At 35.6% G+C, this 20,837-nt stretch overlaps 1 protein-coding gene across 2 annotated transcripts; it reads right to left on the reverse strand.

Moving 5' to 3' along the window:
• Positions 1–4,365: 4,365 nt before the first annotated feature.
• On the reverse strand, positions 4,366–19,604 carry LOC104602610 (protein ENHANCED DISEASE RESISTANCE 2-like). 2 transcript variants are annotated; one of them, XR_016082648.1, is made up of 21 exons: positions 19,105–19,600; positions 15,390–15,464; positions 15,162–15,215; positions 15,009–15,074; positions 14,838–14,899; positions 12,825–12,955; positions 12,703–12,749; positions 12,529–12,629; positions 11,422–11,517; positions 11,271–11,335; positions 11,108–11,179; positions 9,431–9,577; positions 8,991–9,310; positions 8,060–8,123; positions 7,727–7,902; positions 7,458–7,559; positions 7,271–7,321; positions 7,015–7,174; positions 5,762–5,857; positions 5,288–5,389; positions 4,366–4,645 (listed from the first exon to the last, which is right to left on the reverse strand). XR_016082648.1 is itself a non-coding variant. In XM_010266362.3 (21 exons), the coding sequence occupies exons 1-21, from the start codon at positions 19,255–19,257 to the stop codon at positions 4,553–4,555; spliced, it is 2,217 nt and encodes a 738-aa protein (XP_010264664.1). In that variant the 5' UTR covers positions 19,258–19,604; the 3' UTR covers positions 4,366–4,552. The 2 variants fall into 2 exon arrangements, 1 of the variants encoding a protein (XP_010264664.1); XM_010266362.3 differs by having other exon boundaries at positions 7,015–7,158; positions 19,105–19,604.
• Positions 19,605–20,837: the final 1,233 nt, after the last annotated feature.

Consider the following 20,837-nt stretch of genomic DNA (forward strand, 5'->3'; position numbering starts at 1 on the left):
ATTAATTAATTAAATCTTTAAATCTTGTTGCTGTTATTGGTGTATCCAATTGCTTCAGAAATTGGAAATTTCTCTCAACTGCCCCTATTACATAAAAAAAAAAAATCCACGTCTGCGCCCATAGAATACACCTCACAGCACATCCCAACCGTGCATGTGGGACGCCTGTGGGGCGCCATTGTAAACCCTAGGGGTGAGCAATCGCTGGTTTGTAGGGGTGAGCAAGAAAAACCGATAAATCGAATAAAAAGCGGACGGTTAATTAAACTAACCGATATATATGTATATTATGTATATTTATGTATAATATATATTTATAGTATATAATATATTATTTATTATTTAAAATATAATATTTGATATATATATATATATTTCTAATATTTTATTATATATTTATTCTTTATAATATATATTACAAATAATAAAAAACTAACAAAACTGATGATTAACCAAACCAGTCAATCGATTAACCGATCAACTTCAGTTCGATTTTGATTACCCGTTTTTCGAAAACCAATAACCTCAATTCAGTTTCAAAAATAAGCCCATAGTTCGATTAACCGAACCATGAGCACCCCTAGTGATCTGAAAAACCTACTAAACCTTATTTGTGCGATTCAAGAAAAAATGGAATCGACTTTTTCCTTTCTCAAGTGAGCATTTATTATATTATTAAAAACAATATGGGTTAGGGGATGCATGTGATGTGCTTCCATTTTAGATTGTAAACTGATAGGACCCATTTACATGTGTTGGATTAAGTGGTTCTTCTGGAGCATATGTCGGTGTATATTGCAATTAATAAGAATGGTGATCTAGTAAGTTTGAAATGGGGAAATAACTTGTAGTATTTAACACAAAATCTTTGCGTTTGGAGGTCATCTTGGGAACGCAAAATTGGTTTAGTGTTAGTGATGATACATTGATGCACCAAATAAAAGTGTGTTAGGGGGAGAAACACAACATCTACTGATGCATGCCTGTCTTAAACCAGAATATGATGAAAATGAACTCCCTTTCGTTTTAGACTTTAGTGGAGAAATATCAGAACATAATAATTCTAGTCATTATCATGACTTAACGTTTCTGACTGACCTACAATTAGTCCAATTACAGACAAGTTTGCATTGAACTAGTCGCACAGGACAGCACTAAAACTTTATGCTGCATTTGGAAACCATACAAATAAGTGTGAATGCAAATATGTAGAGTGTAAAGCGGTTTATATAAATTGTAAAAATTGGTTAGTTTAGTTTTGCACTGACAAATTTATCTTCTTACCAAACAGATTTTTAGCTATAATGGATATAAACATGAATTCCAATAAATCATCTGCTTTTTTTTTTTTTTATCAAAAACTCACTTGAATGCATATTTACTTCTTTTTTATTGATGTACTTTTTACATCTTGTTATCAATGTAAATATGCATTGATTTGTTATTTGTCAATGCATAAATGTAATACAGGCAAAAATGAAGCAGAGTGCAAATTTACTCTGAACCGTGATTTATATTGTTTCCAAAAGCAGCATTAAGATCAAATCAATAGAAGAAGGAAAATGCAGAGAAATTAAGATCAGTATATATGCATAGATCCATCACCCATTCCCACAGTTTTTAGTGGGTGGGTACGTAGACAATATCAATTCAAAAGCTGCGTACTTGTATAGATAACTCAGCATAACTTGTAGTTAGGAAAGTAAGCATATACAGTGAGGCAAGATGAGGTACGTGTACCAGACCACCCCAAGTCCATAACAAATAGCACTACAACAGGATTAATGAAGTAGTATTCAAGGAGAGGATGGTCAAAAAGGAAGGATGAATATAAAAAGTTGATGTGTTGAGTTTTTGCGTAAACCATGGGTTTCTCTTTTGTTTATCACTTTTCATAGATGCTTATTTTTTAAACTATCTACCTATCTTCTTTCAGCCCACCATTCATAAAAATTTCCACATATACCTTGGGGTTGACATGCTACCTCCCTCTCTCTCTCTCTCTCTCTTTCACACACACACACAACCCACGAGGATATAATAGCATATTTTCTTACGGAGATGGGAATTGAACTAATAAAAAGTACCAATTTCTATTGCTCTATGAAGTCTTTCCCTATTTTAGAGTCTGGTAGGGAAGATGATAGATAGATGTGTATAATTAGATAGGCAATAATTTTCAAGCATTCGGCATTTCAGCTAACACTTTTATTTTTTTTGCTCGTCCATTTCAGCTTAACACTTATGGTCCTATTGCTATACGTACCAACTACCAACTCTTCCCCCTCCCCCTCCAAAAAACAGAGAAGGGTTACTTGCTTTTCATTTTACCAAAACAAGGACTTGATCAAATGACTATATATTTACATAGTCAATGCTTTTTTTCTCTATATATGCTGATAATCCAGTATGGTGTAGACAACCGTTCACTTCTGAGTTCTGCCCCCTAAGAGTCATTTGACCAAATTAACAATTGAGCCTTACCATTAACCCGAGTGCCTTCATTACTTGCACTTGCACTACTTCTTCTATCAATCAATTCTCTGTAAATTGAATAAAAAGTATACAATATCAACAAAATTGACCAAGGATGTACCTATATTTAATTCGATTTTGCATTAAACATTGGAATTTATACTGCACCATTAATTTGTTTTTTAATTTTCAAGTTAACAGTTGGAAGCCACCTATAATTAAATAATTTTACTTTACTATTTTATCTTATTTCACTATTCCAGGCTGTATAAATTTATCATCTACAGTAAATACATCTTAGGGATTAACAAAATACATAAATTTTGATTCAATCTCTATTTGCATTGTCATTCTTTTGACTCCGTTTTCGAACCTTAGATGGGTTGGCATGAACCGAGTTACCGAGGAATATCTTGCTTCTCACTACTAAAATCTCTCAAGCTTCTTTCACACCACTCCAAAGTGTAGCGGCCCTAGTACAGTGCCACATAATTCTTCCTCTTCTTGGATTAAGAGAGATGGGTAGGGCTGGGTGAGAAATGGATCTATGACAACATCCATTGGAGGGTTATGAACTAAGCCAAAAAGGGGGAAATGTGGTTTCATACCTTCGAGATAAAGGGGCAATAAAGGAAAAAGTGGTTGACATTTCTCATTGCTCTAGAGAGCCAAAATAAGGGCAAGAGCACCAGATTTTACATTTTCTTTGTCACATCTCACCCATGTTGATGAAGATAATCTTCATTGCTATCTAAGCAAAAGTGCTTTGATAGGGAACAAGTTTGAGATATGGGGTTTATACATCAAGGGTCAGAAAAGAACATGCACAAGTAAAAAAACCCTTTTTAAACCAAGATTTTTATGAAAAATAAAACGGGAATCATTTGAGTAACTTGGTAGATCTATATTGATTGGAATTAGACCTGTTCATGGGTTGGGCTCGGGTCAAGCTTTTACTCTGTATTAACAAATTTCTCTAAGGCCCAAGCCCGAGCCCGGCCTGACCATTGGGCCTACAACTTGGGCCCGAGCCTGGGCCCGAGCCCAAAATTTAGCCCATGTTACTACAGCTGAAACAACTGAATAGAGAGAGAGAGTGAGAGAGAAATTATAAAGAAAAAATAAAAAAATGTATATATTAAATTATAAATATATATATTTCAATAAATATTATATTATTTATATATTTTATATAATATATAAATTACATATTTTATAAAATACATAATGCTGAGTCAGATCGGGCTGGGCTTTTTTGACAAATCCTGAGCCCGGTCCGTAACACAATCGGACTTACTGTGTTGGGCCCAAGGTCAGGCCCGCGGGCCTAATTACATGACCAAGCCCGACCGGGGTGCGGGCCGGGCCAGGCTGGGCCATCGGGCTACCCAGACCATAAACAGGTCTAATTGGAATGTAGTTTCGTGGATAGAATGGTAAACCCAAAGCATGGTTTTCAAAACTGGACTGGAAAAACCGGAAACCGGTCATCTGACCAGTTCCGTTTTCCCCCAAAACCATTGATTTTGGTCAGAAAACCGCTGAATCGGCCGATTAACTGTTTGAACCGTTCAAACGGTTTTAACCATTTTCCAATTTTTTTTTGTCAGAACGGGCCAGCCGTTCGAGTCGAATGGTCGGACCGTTCAAACCGATAACCGGACCCCTGACTGGTTCGGTCACCGGTTCGTTCTTAAAAACCATGACCCAAAGTGTAATTTAGGTATTTGACCAAAACCCCAGAGGAGATGTAAGTATTTAACTCAAAATACACATGTTTGCTTTTATAGATTGGATGCCCTGCATCGTTTACTCTCAAGTCGTTGGGAGTAACAGGATTCCTTCCTAAACAATAATCAATAATGCCATAAAAACATATACATTCAACAATTACAAATAATAAAAATGAATGATGAACTCTTTAGGAATGATTGTCTTTACAAATATTGGACTCACTCCCCAAGAATACAAATGATGCCATAATCACTGCCAATTTAATTTGATCAAATGAAAGAATACATTCATGTTTGTGCATGATAATTGATTTTCAGAGTAAAATGGAACAATATGGTGATAATCATGGATTCACCAGAACTGATTTGGATGCATCCAGATGATTAAGACGACATGTTCCTAGAAGGAACTCTGGTAACTCCTCTTGCGTGTTAGCCTGCGTTAGCGGCAATAGACGGTTAAAAAATGAGAATGGACAAATTCATTGAAAAAGGTACGTTGTAGATCTTCCTAAATATTATACACAAAATAAAATGCCCCTCCCCACTCCTTGCATGGGAAAATGTATCAATGGAGCAAAGAAGAAACAAGACACCTATAAAATAAGTGTGGTAGAAATCAGGACCTAAGATGAATGCATGAGAACTCTGTGATCAATAAGTGGAGAAACATGGAGGCAAGCCATATCAAACAAAGGCCAATAAATGCAATAATGATAAGTAAATAGTGATACACTACAAGATGAACCTTCTAAGAGGACAATGGGGAGCCAAAGAAGATGAGTCCAAAAGGTGAGAATAGAGTTAAAAAGTGCAATCTTTAACAGGAGATGTTAGCTGAGATTGAGCAGAATGGGAGATCCATTGCAACTGATCCACATAATTGGGAGATGGGAGGTGATGATGATGACGACAGCAATGAAGACAACAACAATCACTTGAGCATTATGAAAGATTTGTGCAGCTGATCCATAGAAATGGGATATGGAAGCTTTGGTCATAAATAGTGCTTATACTGAAAGTATTTACCAAGATGATAATTACCAAAAGCGAAGGATCATGAAAATATAATATTTTACCTGTATCAAAAATGCCATTTCTATAACCAGATTGTTCAGGTACCCAAGAACAAGACTGACCACACCTCTTGCAACACTTGATGACCCAATATCAATTCCAAGCTGAAAATTTAGTTACAAAGACGGTTAGAACAAGTGAAATGACAAATCTTGAATTTTTTTTCACTCTGGCTGTCTGCTTTGCAAGCATATCTACCCATATGTGCACACAGTAACTGCATTGCTGCTAGATGCTATGTTGTGTCAGACACATTTAGTTACATTTAGTGCACAATAACCTGTCCTTTCATGCTCCTACGATACCCGGGTATTGTAGGAAAGAACCCAATGCCAGAAACTATAAACCACAACACAACACCATTGAATGGACCAAATTCATATTATAAAATGTCCAAAAGTCATAAAAACAGGTATATCCCACTGGCCACTTCCATGTTCTACTGTTACAATGGATTGTGTACATTAGTCATTTACCTCCAAGTAGTTTTTCCCATGAAAATAGTTGATCTTAAGTGCTTGACCCACCAGGCATGCTTTCTTCCCAACACTTTGCTTTACTATCCATGACCCCTAAGAGAACAAACACCAAAAATAGAAAAAGGAGTCAACTGTGGATACTGTAGTTTTAATGGGTTCCAGGATATGATACCCAGATACCTGCACAAGGGTAGTGTGTCATGTTAGATACTTCAATTTTTAGTGTAATTTTTGTATCCAACACTGTCCCATTGTGTCCTTGTATCAAAGTAAAATAGGTTGCAGATCATAAAATTTAAAAGAATGCCGGGCTGCATATGCATATGCAGGTCTTTGATCTGTGTGGGAGTGTGCACAGAACGTGTAAGGAACTTAGCCCCACATGGGAAAGTATGATTTTCAGTGCATAAGGGGAGATCTCCCCACAAACAAGGTTGGACTTGGTTCATATTTATGAATGCACCATTCTACACTGAAAAATCTACCACCTCTCTCTCTCTCTCTCTGATGTCTTTTTTTTTTCTTCTGTTATTCCTAGATCTCAACAAGAAGGCTGATCTGTAATCCAATTCAGGAGTTTTGAGGAAAAAAAATCTTCTCAGTGAGGAGTTTTCAGGTGCTGAAAGTTTCCTCAATTTCCCTCATCTCATTCTTTTACTTTTATCTTTGCAATCAGACTCTTTTCTTTTTTTCTAAGAAAGTTCTTATTTTGTAGTCGATCAGCAGAGAACACCATCTATAGTGCCAGTAAAAAGAAGTGATCTTTTACAAGTTAAAGAAGCTAGAAGAGCTAGGGGCAGACCAAAAAGGGCATGGGTTGAAGTGGTAAGAAATGATTTAAGGATTCATAATTTAACAATGGATATTGCAATGATCAGAGCAGAATGGAAAAACAGGGTTCGTGTAACCAATCCATGGTTGGGACAAGGCTAAGGGGCTGTTTGATAACGGCTGAAGATGCTGAACTGAAAAGCTTATTGCTTTTTCTTTTAGTGAATAAGTTATTAAGGAGGTTGTGGGCTCCTTAATCAGCCATTATCAAATAACCCCTTAGATGATGATAACCAGAAAAGATAACGGAAAGACTGACAGCAAGCCCTTCTACTGTGAATTTATTTTGAGCAATGATGAACACTAAATTTTTGGCAATAAAATGTGAAACTTGACTTTTCTAGAAACTTCAGTTTCATTCTGCTATGTTTTGAGGGTTGAGAAAAAATTGAATAGCTTCAGTTGTTCTTTATACTAACCTTAGAAATGTAAGGTATGATCTTAAACCTTGAATTTCTGTAAGTGTCATCTCCATTGACAAAGCTCTCTAGCAAGGGAGTGTCCTCCAAAGGAGTACTCATCATGTAATACAGCACAAGACTATATTTAGTAGAACCAGGCACCTAGTTCATGACATCTCTGCTAAATATTATGACAGTTGAGGATCCCATGAAACACTAGAAAGGAAGAAAAAACAAAAAGATCACATGAGAGTAAACACAAAAATACTTTTACCTGTATGTTGACAATGAAGAAGAATTCTGGACCACCCTTTGTTGCAGATTGCTGCATGATTCCAACGTTTAGGTTATAAGTCAATCATTTGTTAATATAATATTAAACCATTATGTGTTCATACATGTTTATGCCGCATGAGAAGCAGTCTTGGTCCATAAAAAGAATCATGTAATTATAGATCAACCTGAACAATGCCCCCAGGACGGCCACCAAGATCATCTTCCCTCTTATCAGATTTAAGCCAATCTGCACCAACCATTTGCATCAAGGTTCCCTTTGCCTTCATCTGGTAATAAGATAACAAACAGATTAAAAATATGAAAATACAAATCAAAGCATAATATGTACCATCAATACCAAAGTGGATCTACATCAAATAGAAGCAATTTGTTTATTCTTTTCTTTAAATGTTCTTTACAAATTTCAGCTTCCAAACTAGCATAACAACTGCACCTTCTGATGATCTATTAAATAATTATCTCCACGTATTAGAAATGTTGAAGGATCAGCTGTCGTCCAACTACAAGCCAAGTTACAACATGAATCTTTTGGAAGAGTGGCTCCATAACAGCATGATATGCTGTCTTCCCTTGCCATCTCTTGTAAGTCCATATAACCCCTCTTCTGAACTGCAGCATATAGAAGGCTCAAGTTATTTCGTAGACCATAGACATCCAAATGATAAGGAAAAACATGCCATTCATTTATCATTATGGTGATATTTCCTCAGATGCCAAATCATGCAATTTTTTCACAAAACCTCTTAGTTGATCTAATAGAACTCACCTGCTAGATCATGCAATTTTTTCACAAAACCTGTGGCTGTTGATAATTTAGGATGGCGTAAGTCCTGGAATTGTCATTGTTAATAGAGCCATATGAGAACAGAAGAAGTTAAAGAAGTTACAAGATTTCCTAAAAGCAGAGTAGATCTGGAATAGTACATGTGGCACACAATGGGGATTGTAATTCAGGGATCTTACCATGGTCCTCCCAGTAAAACAAAATTGATAAATTGGATAACTGAACCATCTTAATTCTAGATTACTTAATGTTGGTCCCAGTTATGTAGAGTCTTGGGAAGGGTGTACTGGATATGGACCTAACATTGGCTTTTTTTTTGGACAAAGCAGCCACTCTCTCACACTTGAACCTGCATTCTCAAACTTGTCAGCTTGAGATTTTACCATTACACCAAGCAATGACTCCTTGCAATTGATTAAAGTATATGACTAGAAAATCTTTGAGGCAGAAACAAATAAACACATTGCCCACATGAATGCAGCATATAGAAACAAGGAGGATGGCTACCACTGCTCCTTTACAAAAGTATAAATCTTATGTTTAATAAAAAAATTTTCATGTAGTTCTGAAATTCCTTTTGTACTTACATATTAAATATTTTTGAGGTGCATTTTAGAAGGAAATGCAGCAGTAGGAATTTTGGACCTATAAATCATTGTAAGGAAATTCATGACCAACATCAACAATCCCCTCAACCAAAATATTAAAAAAAAAAAAGAACAAGAAGTCAAATTATGGTGACTTAAATTTCATTTCCATTTAATAGAACTAGAGGATATTATTGGCTTGGACTGATTTAAAGGTAAAGACAGATTGAAAGGTCAAGCACAAGTTCAGGATCTATGCTTCTGAAAAAGCAAACGATTTGCCTCTTTAAAAAACAAGTAAAACATCAAAGTTCTCTAAAATGTACCTGAGGATGTATTTCTGGACTCATATTAGAAGACCATCCATTCTCTGATGGATCAAAGTCTGATGGTTCAGGAACATCAAAGAACTCATCAGCCACATCATTAAGTACCAGAAGACTAGCAGATTTTGAAGATTGTTTTTCCACCTCTTCTTTCATCAAATCAACTTCCTTGGTCATAATATTCTCTGATGGTGTCTGGACTTCAACCTTGAGATCCTCTATTTCATTCTGAGGCAATCCTATACATTGTGTCAACTCTCCTGATGAGAACTCAAAGGAGGGGTAATTTCCTACTTTGGCTTTGAAGAATTCCCTCAGTGCTGCAGGCACAAAAATCATGATGCAACTCAAGTAATGCCCTGAAACTTCATGAGCCAAAAACCTAGGAAGAATGAAAAGTGGAACTGAGCTTCATTAATAAAGAAGAACAAGAACAGTACCTGCAATTCTCCCAAGCATTCGGATGGTTATTGACCTCGCAGATGATGTACGTATATAACACTTCCAGAACCTCCAGTCAATGGCAAGCATGTGCTTTACAACAGATTGTTTCCCTTGGTTCACTGGAGAAATTACGTATCCTCCACCTGCAAAATAATTAAATATTCATGTTGCAGTTTTCAGTCTCAAAAATTAAGAAAATATTTAAGTATAAAATATAAGTATGAAATAAGTATAAAATGACATAACATGAGCAGACGAACTTCAATTTCAAAAATGGTAATAAAGAAAAACATTTGATTCATGAGGCAAAGGAAGAATAACCGACCGCAGTAGGACTGGATCCACCATTTGTTGGATGGTCAGCAAATAAACCTAATCTCTTGGATGGTCAGAAAATAAAGAATGGCATAGAGAGTTCAATGGACAGTTACATTGATCAATCAGACCACTTCTAATCTCAGAAGAAAGCCCTAACAGTATGGAAAAACCACTTCTAGGGATGGCAACAGATCAGGTTTGGTGCAAACAGCAAATGAAATGGCAGACACTTCAGCCAAACAAGGGGCTTATAAGACAGCAATTGTTTTGGGAAAAACTGTAAACTCTTGTTGTTTGGGGTGGAATTTACACCCCCCCCTCCTGTAATCTTTAAGTTTTCATTAATAAAATTATCTACTGATAAAAAAAAAAAAAAAAAAAAAACAGATCAGGTTTGGTGCAGGCTGGTTCACTCTAATACCAAACTATATCAAACCCAATCTCAGGAGTTGCCCAGTCTACCTTACCATGGGTTGGGGTAGGATATGGTGAGAAGAAAAGATGGGGAAAGGGAAAAAGGAATACAAGAAATGCTATAAAACGACACCAGAAAGCACAACCATGAAGTCAGTGCCATTACAGACAATGGAACCCATTAAAATATAGGGCAACCTTTTTCTTTTGGTGTTTTTCATGGTGCTCACCAGATGTATGGCTGTGCTAATGTTGGGTGATGCACCCCAGTTTTGCAGCTTGTGCTTGGTAAAATTTGTTATACTCACGTAAGTAAAACATGTGCCCATCCACACTCACACAGATAAAGACAGAAGGACGTCCTCCAGGCATCCATGCCTGCCTGATGCAAATGACCCCAAGGGTAAGTGGGCACTAGTGTGTATTCTTTTTTTCTTCTTTATTAAAGCCCAATGTACCAGGATTTTTGAAAACCCAACCTTGGAATGAATAATGTGAAAACCAGCTTAAAAAACCAAAGCAGCTCCAATCCTGACCAACAACCAAAACTGAACTGGGTAACCAACTTAACCAGCCTCATTGTCATTGCTAACCATTCTTTGTGCATTTCATGAGGAACAGAAGCAGGGAGGCGGCTTACCAGCTGCTTCTTTTGTTCCAATCCAGGTGTAAATATTAAATGTCAGATAATTGAAATAAGGTTGCAAAAGAAAGATGGTTTAACATGAAATGGAAATAAGTATCATAGTTTATGCATTGGAGTGCATAAGAATGACATAGATTATACACAGTTCTAAGCTTCCCAAAATTCTAGTACATTCTATTCCATAATTGTCATACTTGGAGGCCTCCTAATCCTAGGCATTTTAAGCACCAAAAAAGCACAAAAAGACTAGAAAGAAGATAAATATTATCCATTTCTAAATTCAAGCATACATTACTTTTAAGGCAGGCCCGTACATAGCCTTTCTGAGGTTGACATTTTTTCTGAAACACTGAATGGTAGAGAATTACTGCAACAAAAGAGAACCCAAAGATTTAGTATCCGATGGAATGATTTTGGTCATAAATGACCTTCAAGAAAACTTAATTATGAATTACTACCATATGTTCCATCATCCTCCCTTCTCCAATAACGCTTCAACAGTAAATCTCTCTTTCTCATTCCCCTGCAAGCCAACTGTGATATAAAAACTATGAACTACAAAGGAATCCTCTTTATGAACTAAAACGATAAAGAGGTTTTGGATCTGACCAAGGTAACCAATTGTCATTCAACTGTTTGTGAATAATATCAGTATGACCATCAAGGTGCTCAACCACACTACCCCGGTAAATACAGAAGTCCCATCTGTCAAAAGGAGATAGTACATTAAAGGAGATAGTACCTTTGAAACAAAGTACTCCATTCTTGAGGAATAAAGGCAACACATTGATGCAAGTGTCTGATCATTAAAAGATTATGTGTTCCTTTGCTTTTTCTTATGACCAATCTATTAATTTGAATCTGGATGCAACTTTTCCATATGCCAAGTTTCTATGAGTTAAAACTAATAATAGTGATGCATTTCTTACCAATCAAAAAAATAATGATGCATTTCTTGACATCATATTTGTTTATGGACACTTGTAACAAACAGTTTAATAGGACATAATTACAATAATTGCCATCCCCTACATACTAGTGGTACATGTTTTTCAATTTGCTATGTTTGTATATTTTTTATATTACCATATGGCCCAGTGTATGAGATAAAATGTAGTGATCACGATATAAACTGTGTATAACACACCTTTGTGTACATTTTAGAATAGAAATAAATAAAGGTATGTGCCTATGTTTCCATGTTTCCGACATGTCTTGACAAAAGTTCCATGTCAACAAGCATCCAACATACAAAAAATTATAGGGAGAAATATCCCATAAATCATAGCCAATTGAATCTTCCATCAATTAGACTTGTTACATGCGGCCTTCAAAAATGTCATTCAATTCATAAGGGTCTGATGGCTGGAAATCTGCTGCTTCTATTTTACTTATTTATTCTTCTTTTGTGAAATAGAGAGATTTTCATGAAAACAAAAAGGAATTACACAAAGGTATTCAAAAATACACAAATGAACAGTAGCTTATTGGTTCTTTTTCTTTTCCTCTCCAGTTAAGGATTACATGATATTTTATTAGTTATTTTCATCATTTTCTTTTCATTATAATAGATAGTCCATTGACTGCATTTATATGCACCAATGTATGGTAGAGAACCATGCTTCACCATGATATTAATGATGTAATGGATCTTATATAGTTTTCATAAGAAATCCAAAGTCAGACCAGAGATAATAGAAATTGCATCCATCTTACTCCGATCTTGAGGGACCAAGAGACATAAGTGTCCTGAAAATGGCCTCCGATGTTCCATCAACCACACCCACTGCCATTATTGCTGGATGATCATCCCGATACTGATGATAGAAGCATATTTCAGAAACAAAACTATATTCTAAAATCAATACTTATATTAATAAAGATACCCACCTTCCGATGAAAATCGCAATCTTTTGCCTCTTTAAATAGCCTTAATCCTGCATAAGTTCTCATAATGTAAATATACGTTTGTTTACCTATACTAAAAAGCATATAAATAATTTAATGCTTGCCATTTTGACAGCCGAAAATTGTCCAAGGAGAAGGTGCGTCAACATCAGAAGTCATTCGATCCATTTGCATGGATGAACAAAGAGTCCAGTCTATGGAACTCATGTGTCCCGTCCTCTTGGAACGAGTTAACCTGTGACAAGAAAACAATACAAATAAAATAGTGTTTAAGAAAATTATGTATTTCTAAATGGTAACTGGTAAGATTATCAAGAAAAAGAAATGTAGGTTCAACAGCTCAACTGTCAGATCAACATTTGATGAAAAAGATTGCATGGACATATAACCATTGCTTCTCTTGCAGGATATTATGAAATCATGTCAATATGAAATTATGATTTTCAGAAAAAAAACAACAAAGACATCAGAAATTTCTAATCTAATAAAATATGCCTACATATCATGGTTGTACAAAAGAAGAGATTATGTGAATATTGGAAGCTCAACAAGTAGAACTTTGCATAACGCTTCTTGAGAACATTAAATTAAATGTACTCATCATGTATCCATAATTAAGAGAAAATTTGAACTTATTATATAAACCCACAGTCAAATAATGGAAGCAAACTGAGGCATAGGAATTGGAGTGAATTTTAGATTCTAAAATAAGAGCAACACCACCGATAGGAGAACCCCAGAATTAAGAAGCAACCTTCTTATCAGCAGTACTTAATTACCCTATTTTCATAGTGAATACTGATGCTTTCCTAATATCTATTAATTATGATAATAACAATGATAGTGGTGATGACAAGGACGTTAATAATAACAATAATAACAAAAGGGTCCACATGATGTATGGAGTGGAGTCTAGGTCAATGAAGAAGCAAGACCTGAGAAAAGGAATTTAATGGAGAAAAGGATGTTAATATGGGTAAGTGACAAGACCATAAATAATGAAGTAAGAGATAAATGTGTTTAGAGGAGTGCAATAATAGCCCCAATTGGTGATAAAATGGAGTAGAATCAGATGGTTTCTGCATGTAAATAGAAGACTTCCTATTGCCTAGTAAGGATTGATCTGATACAAGTTGATGGTTCTAGAAGAGCTAGAGGGGCTGGAAAAACTTGGCTGTAGGTACTGGAAAAGATCAGGACTCACAATATGACAGAGATCATGACTGTTGATAGAGTAGAATGGCCCAAAAGAAAGATTCATGTGATCAGGCACATATAGTAGTAAGGCTTTCTTCAATTGAGTTTAATAAAGGGTCCTCACAATTTCACTATAAAGACACCAAATCTCTTAAGATATAAATTTTGAAGGATGTCTAAAACAATAATTAGATGATCTAAAATGTCCATGTCTGTAATGTGTAAACATTAAAGATTTCCTAGCAGAACGGGGTCTTGTGCATCCTTTGTAAAGACTTTGTAAAAACTCTGTAAAGTGTAAACAATAATAAGGCTTTCTTCAACTGTTTCTTGTAACAGTCCTCAACTATGGGGTCTTGTGCATCCTTTGTAAAAACTTTGTAAAAACTCTGTAAAGTGTAAACAATAATAAGGCTTTCTTCAACTGTTTCTTGTAACAGTCCTCAACTGTGGGGTCTTGTGCATCCTTTGTAAAGACTAGGTATTATTACTCTTCAGCAATGAACCAGCTAAAGTTTTCATGCTTCTTGCTGCCTTCCAAGCTCTACTCATAAAGATTACCTTCTGTCCAGCAAACCAAAAAAACTATATGATGTTTGGAGCCTAACCTACATTAGATTATTTAATTAGGGGGAGAAAAGTAGTTACTTGATGCATGTATGCATGTGGATGAGCATGTCTGTATTCATGCATATCTTTGAATGAGAATTACAAACTAAAGCACCAATTATGCATAAAACTATTTCAACATGACAAATCTTAGAGAGAAAATCCTGCTATCTCATACAGAAGGAATATTTCTTGATAGATAAGTTTCCTGTTAGAATGAGATTGCAAAATATAAGTACAAAAGAACAAAATAATACATAACCAAGGAGTACAGTTCTTTCTTAATATGAACATGCCGATCCATAATTCACCTAAATGACTGCCATTTGCTCTTTGGAAAAGCTACGACATTTTCTCCTTGGTCTGGGCGCTCCTACAAATAAAAATAAAAAGGAAACAAAGAAAGAGAAAGAAAAGTCAGTATTTCAATTATATCAAGAGAAATATCTGTCTCAAGTTAGCAAAAGTTGGAATTTTGAAACCTTTAAAGCTGCTTCCTGAAAGGAACTAATCCATCTTGCTGCTTCTTCTGGACTACTTGCTCCCAACTATAAAGTTGACATTTCCAACCACTGTCGCCAATAAGTTGTCAATTTTAAACATAAACAAGGCAGAATGTTCATGCTTTACCATACCTTAAGCTGATCATTGTGATTAGAAGTATTGTAAAGTGTGAAAATAAAGAATACCTGCAAGTTGAAGGAAATTATCATTAGAAAACTGTAACAACAAAAGTATCACTAGATTCACTACTCATATGTTAACAGAAAATAAATGATAATGTATATATCACTGACTAAAAAAGGAAAAAATGAAGGAAAAAGGCAAAAGAAAAAAAAAAAGAAAAAGGTCTAGATTCATACTTTTCTGTGAATGCTCTCCCTTCCATTGTCAGTGACTCGGATGCAGGAATCTATTATTGCACTTCTTACAGGATCCTGACAAATAACAGAAACGGTTATAAGTCCTACAACTTGATAATGTTCAAATGATTAAACAGTTGAATCTGAACAGAACAATTTTTTCACACTTGTTTTTTGATTGGTAACCAGTAACTTGTATTAATTAAGAAAGTTAAATAGTAGTACATGGCTCTCATCCCGAGCTAAGCCCACATAAATCTTACGAGTACAATTTGGCTAAAATAATTGCTCCCTAAACAGCCCTTGCTTGCCTAAGGTAACTGCCAATGCATTTGCTTATCTGTTAACCCACTTAAAATTAGCCTCAACTTCTCTTGCTAGTCCCTTGATTTCCCTCATTACCTGTCTGAATACCCAAGGACCCTTGCTATAGTCCACCATCCAGCCCACTACCAATATGGAGTCACTTTCAATCTCCATTTGTGTCAGATTCAACTGCTTTTCTAGTTTTAAACCTTGTAGGAGGGCTGGAACTACTGCTGTTAACGAGTCTGCTACTCCTATTGGACCAGAGTAGACAGCCATTATCACCCTGCCATCTTTATAGGTTCTCGATATACCTGAGGGGCCAGGATTCCCATAGGAGAAATTTTCACACAAATCGACCATAGTGTAATTTAAATTGGATAGTGTTGCCAAATAAGTTCATTCTATCTATTCCTTCTTGCATCGGAACTTCAGATGGTCCTTCAAACTTGTAGAATCTTTAGAAAGAGGTGATGAGGATCATTCTAGACCTTTGAAGAACTGCTCTAGATGGAAGAAAGCCAATTAGTCAGGAAGTTCTGATTGGCATGATGACAATTCTTGGGAGATTTTTTGTCATTTTTAATTTACTGGTAATGAGGGTTTAGTCAATAGGAATCATTTGTCTAGTCGTTATGCAGTTAATTTTCAATTATCATAGTCACAGGTTTAGTAGACAAGAAGTTCTAGATGATATTTCTTATTTTTATGGTCCAGTGGGTTTTTTTTTTTTTTTGTAGTTATGATGAACAGTGGTTCATCATAATTTTTTTACCTATAGATTATTCTTGGGTAAATCTATGATGCTAGAAATATATGATACCAGAAGAGCTTTGACCAATCAAAACCCCCTGTGGATTTTGATGAATACCACCTGATTGATTACCACCTTTATGACATCTGTTGATTGGTTATAAGTTTTTTCTGATATCATGGCCGAACCCATTATTCTATTATCTTACTATTGAAGGATATGAATGAATGAAAGATTGAATATTTCTCTTGCATGCATGCTTATAGAGTGATTCCATTGAAATCTTAGAGTGGTCCTAGGTCTCCTTGGAGTGATTCCTAGGGTTATTTCTTTGTCTTATATTTTTGGATTGGTAACAGTGATAACTTTTAGTTATTAAAGACCATTACTCGACATTGGTCCCAGCTATCTGGGGTCTTGGGAGGGTGGACTGGATATGGTCCTAATCTTTTGCATTTTTTCTTTTTTTGCACAAAGTGGTTGCTCTCAGATTTGAACCCACATTCTCATGCTTGATAGCCTCAGATTTTATCATTACACCAAGTAATGATAAAATATTTACAAGTGATTAAAGCTGCATTATTAGGCTAGCAACTGCTACCTAATCCCATATCATAACATGGTAAGTTGCATTATAATTTTACACATTAAAATAACAAGGCCTTACCTTTCCAATATAACTCTATGAACAATTTAGTTTTTACTAGGGACCATTTGATAAGAGCCAAGTGGATGAACTGAATGACTCGTTGATTTGTCTTTTAGTGGATAAAATAATTAAATAATAAAATACTTGAGCATATGATAATCAATCCAACTTCAGTTTCAGCAGCTCACAACCTCCTTAATAACTTATTATTCACTAAAAGACAAAGCAACAAGCCATTCGGCACAGCCACTTCAGTTGATATCAAATGGCCCCTAAGTGGGCTTTCTGAATATCAGTTTTATTCCTCCCACCCCCATTTGTCAATTGGCTTACTAAACTTCTTTATTGTGGCATCCATTTAGAAGATTTCCTTTGTGGTGTTGTTGTGAAAGTTTGGTATGAACTCATGCACAAACAATTAGTTACTTCATGAATGTATCGTGTGTGTGTATAAATTAATCTATTGCATGCCATCTTCTTATGTGGTGTTGTTAGTTACTTTGTTGGTGGAATCTGCTAAACTTTCTTTCCATTTATGAGATCCTGTGTGCTGAACTAATAGTGCATTAGAAAAACTGCTCTATGTGAATGCTCTTCCTTTGAGGCTTCAATTTCATTGTGTAATTACTGATCCAAAAGAAGACACAGTGTAAGTCCCCACTGTGCAACTCAACATAGGGAATTTCATCATATAACTCCTAATTATCATCGCTATGCACATGAACAGCTTTGTAACATAATATTTCAATTATCATAAATTTCAAACTTCTGCTATTGTTTTCTTTCTCTTTTTGATGATTTTAAAATTCTTTTATGTCCCTAAGGCTGTATTCATTTGCAGTGCAATTCTGAACTGGATACAAATTTTGCATCAATCTGTTTGTAACCATCATTTGCATATCTACCACATATAAAATTTGGAGTATTTGTTTCATTTGCACTCGTAGATTTTGTATCTCAAAAATCGATGCTAAATTTGCACCACCTCCCTCCTAGATCAATTCTCTTTTATACATAGTGGGGATTACATCATCTTTCTTCTTACCTCACTTCCAAATAAATAACCTTCCTCCTACCCCCATTCTCTTTCATATAAGGGGACACACATGATTTTACTTCCTATTTTACTTATCACAAACAAATTAGACAAAGTCAAATTTGAAACAAAACTGTAAAAGTAAGTCAGAATTTGCACAGATAACAAACTGAGCCTAAACGACCGAACCTCAGAAACCATAAACCATCGAATTACAAAAGAAGGACCACATATCCTAAAAGATGATTGACGGACCAACAAATGAAGCTAAGCAGTCACCCTACAAATAAATAAAGAAACATCTAAGTAAAGTAAGCCTGAAATCAACGAAGCCTTATACCCCAACTAGTTCGCTTGGCTATTTCTGTTCCACCATCAATCATGCACGTGAAGAAGAAAAAACCAGAATATCATAGAAACAGCCAAGAACTTCAGGGCTCATTTGTCCCGATGGACAAGAATAAAAATAAGGATAATAGTGAGGAACCGAAAAAACGAAGCTCAAATACATCCAAAAAAATCTCGAGAAAAACTTGGGAAAAACAAATAATTTGTTAGCGATGCTTCAATATCTTTCTGGGGAGAGAAAATGGAAATGTATAAAAAAAAAGGAAGAAGCATGTTTCTGTAAAATGGATTGTTGGTAATATTGATCAAAGGATTAAGTTTGAAGAGAAATAACCTTCAAGTATAAGTGAAATCATGTTTAGATGGATATCCAAGTTAAAATAAGAAAAGCTATTTTGGACACATTGGTTTCTCCTCATGGAGAACATTCATATACAATAGAACACAATAAACCATTGATTTTCATCATTATTACATGTAACAAGAAAAAGAAGGAAAAAATCCGTCGTTTTGCATTCAAAAGCCGAAATTCGAAACAAACAAAGAACTCTGAGTTATAATTACCATCACTGAGTCATTACCCATTAAACTTTAAAGGGAATAGAAATAAAAACAAAATTACCTCTTTTCTCGATATTGGCGTTGATTTGAAGCTTGTGAGGCAGTGATCCTGGAGAATGAAATAGCGCTTTCGCGAGTACTGCAATCCAATCCGATTGGAACGAATGAGGTATAACCACCCTTCCATTGTGCCATCTTTTTGAGAGATCCCCATTTTTTAAATCCCCAGAATCCCCACCCCTTGGAATTCAACTCATTTCCTTTCTTATCAGAAGCCCAAATCCATTAAAATTTGAATTTTTTCTGCTTATTTTCCTTGTCAGAGTTGCAGAACAGGAGATCAGGCAGTTATGCAGTATGTACAAAGCAAGTCTTACAAGATCAATGGGGGATGAGATAATCCTCTAATCCCACCGAGAGAATCATTCGGGGGAAATATAGGCTGGATGTTCAGGTAAGCCTCCCGGACCCTGTTTCTTTCTTTCTCTCGTCAATGCATGTGTCAAAAACTTTCAACTTTCAAGTAACTGAATGGTGATGTTCCACCCATCATCACCCATGAGACAAAGATTGGCAAGAAAAATGATGTTCACAATGACGAAAATGCCCTTGATTTTGCGAGGAGATTGATTAAGTTCAAGCGGTTCAGTAACTTCAGATTTTTTAGCATTTGTCTACTTGAGTGCAAATACAAAATTACAAATTACAGCTACCTACTTCATTATATCTTTTATTTCTTGTCAAAAAAACAAAGAGTTCTATCTGTTATATATTATTTTAATTATTAAATGGAGTTATCCACGTCACAACTCCTTGCCGCTTTCTGTCCCTCCGAATTTTGTAACTTTTTAATATTTGAAAAAAATTAAACGTGGGTCCATCCATAGTTACCCACTATCAATTTAGTTTCCCTTTTATTAGGAAACTGAATCTAACCACTCTCCACTCTCCAAAATCTAAATGGTCGCTGGTCCATTGTCGATTTGCCGGTAGGAGATGGGCTTCCACCACGGCAAACATGTGCCCACACCGTCCTTCTGCGAGGTAGTAAAGGCTGCTCGAACAGGTTTTTTCCTTATCAAAATCGAATTCAGTGCAAAACCTATTCGAACAGTCGTTATAGCCTTGCATTGAGAATATCTCCCCATAAAATAAAACATAGAGATATAAAAATATTCCCAATACAAGACTGTTGGAACAATATTTGAATGGACCTTGCACTGACGGGAGCCAATTTCGCTGAATTTGAAGAGGTAAATATCATTCGCATCCAAGTGTCCAACCTTCAACCTTTGGCTTTGGGAAACAAGGTGGCTCATTTTTTATTTCAAGAGGCTTTAAACTCAACTCTCTCAGTTCCTAAACAACGGCAACATAATACTTTGGTGGAGTCTTTTTTGAGCGGTGTTAGTTTGGATAGTTTGTAATTTTACCTATCCATTCAAGATTTTATGCTTGATTGTATCAAATATCAAACGATGGAAATTAACTATTTTAAAACAGAGATCTCTCTCAAAGCGTTGATGAAAATCGATCACAGTGTTTTCCAAAACCAGATGAGACCGAACAGTGAAAATTAACTATTTTAAAACACAGATCTCCCTCAAAGCGTTGATGAATTAATCACAGTGTTTTCAAAGCCAGACCGGATTGAACGGTCAGACTAGAAAAATGATGAACCAGTCGCCTCACCAGTTTTCAAAGCCAGACCCTAAAATCGTTTTTTTGGTCAAAAACCATTGAACCGCTGATTCAAGCAGTCGAACCATCGATCCAAACAATAATTTTTGACCA

The sequence above is a fragment of the Nelumbo nucifera genome, chromosome 2 (genome assembly GCF_055504915.1).
Source record: "Nelumbo nucifera cultivar China Antique chromosome 2, China Antique-T2T, whole genome shotgun sequence".
Classification (NCBI taxonomy): domain Eukaryota; kingdom Viridiplantae; phylum Streptophyta; class Magnoliopsida; order Proteales; family Nelumbonaceae; genus Nelumbo; species Nelumbo nucifera.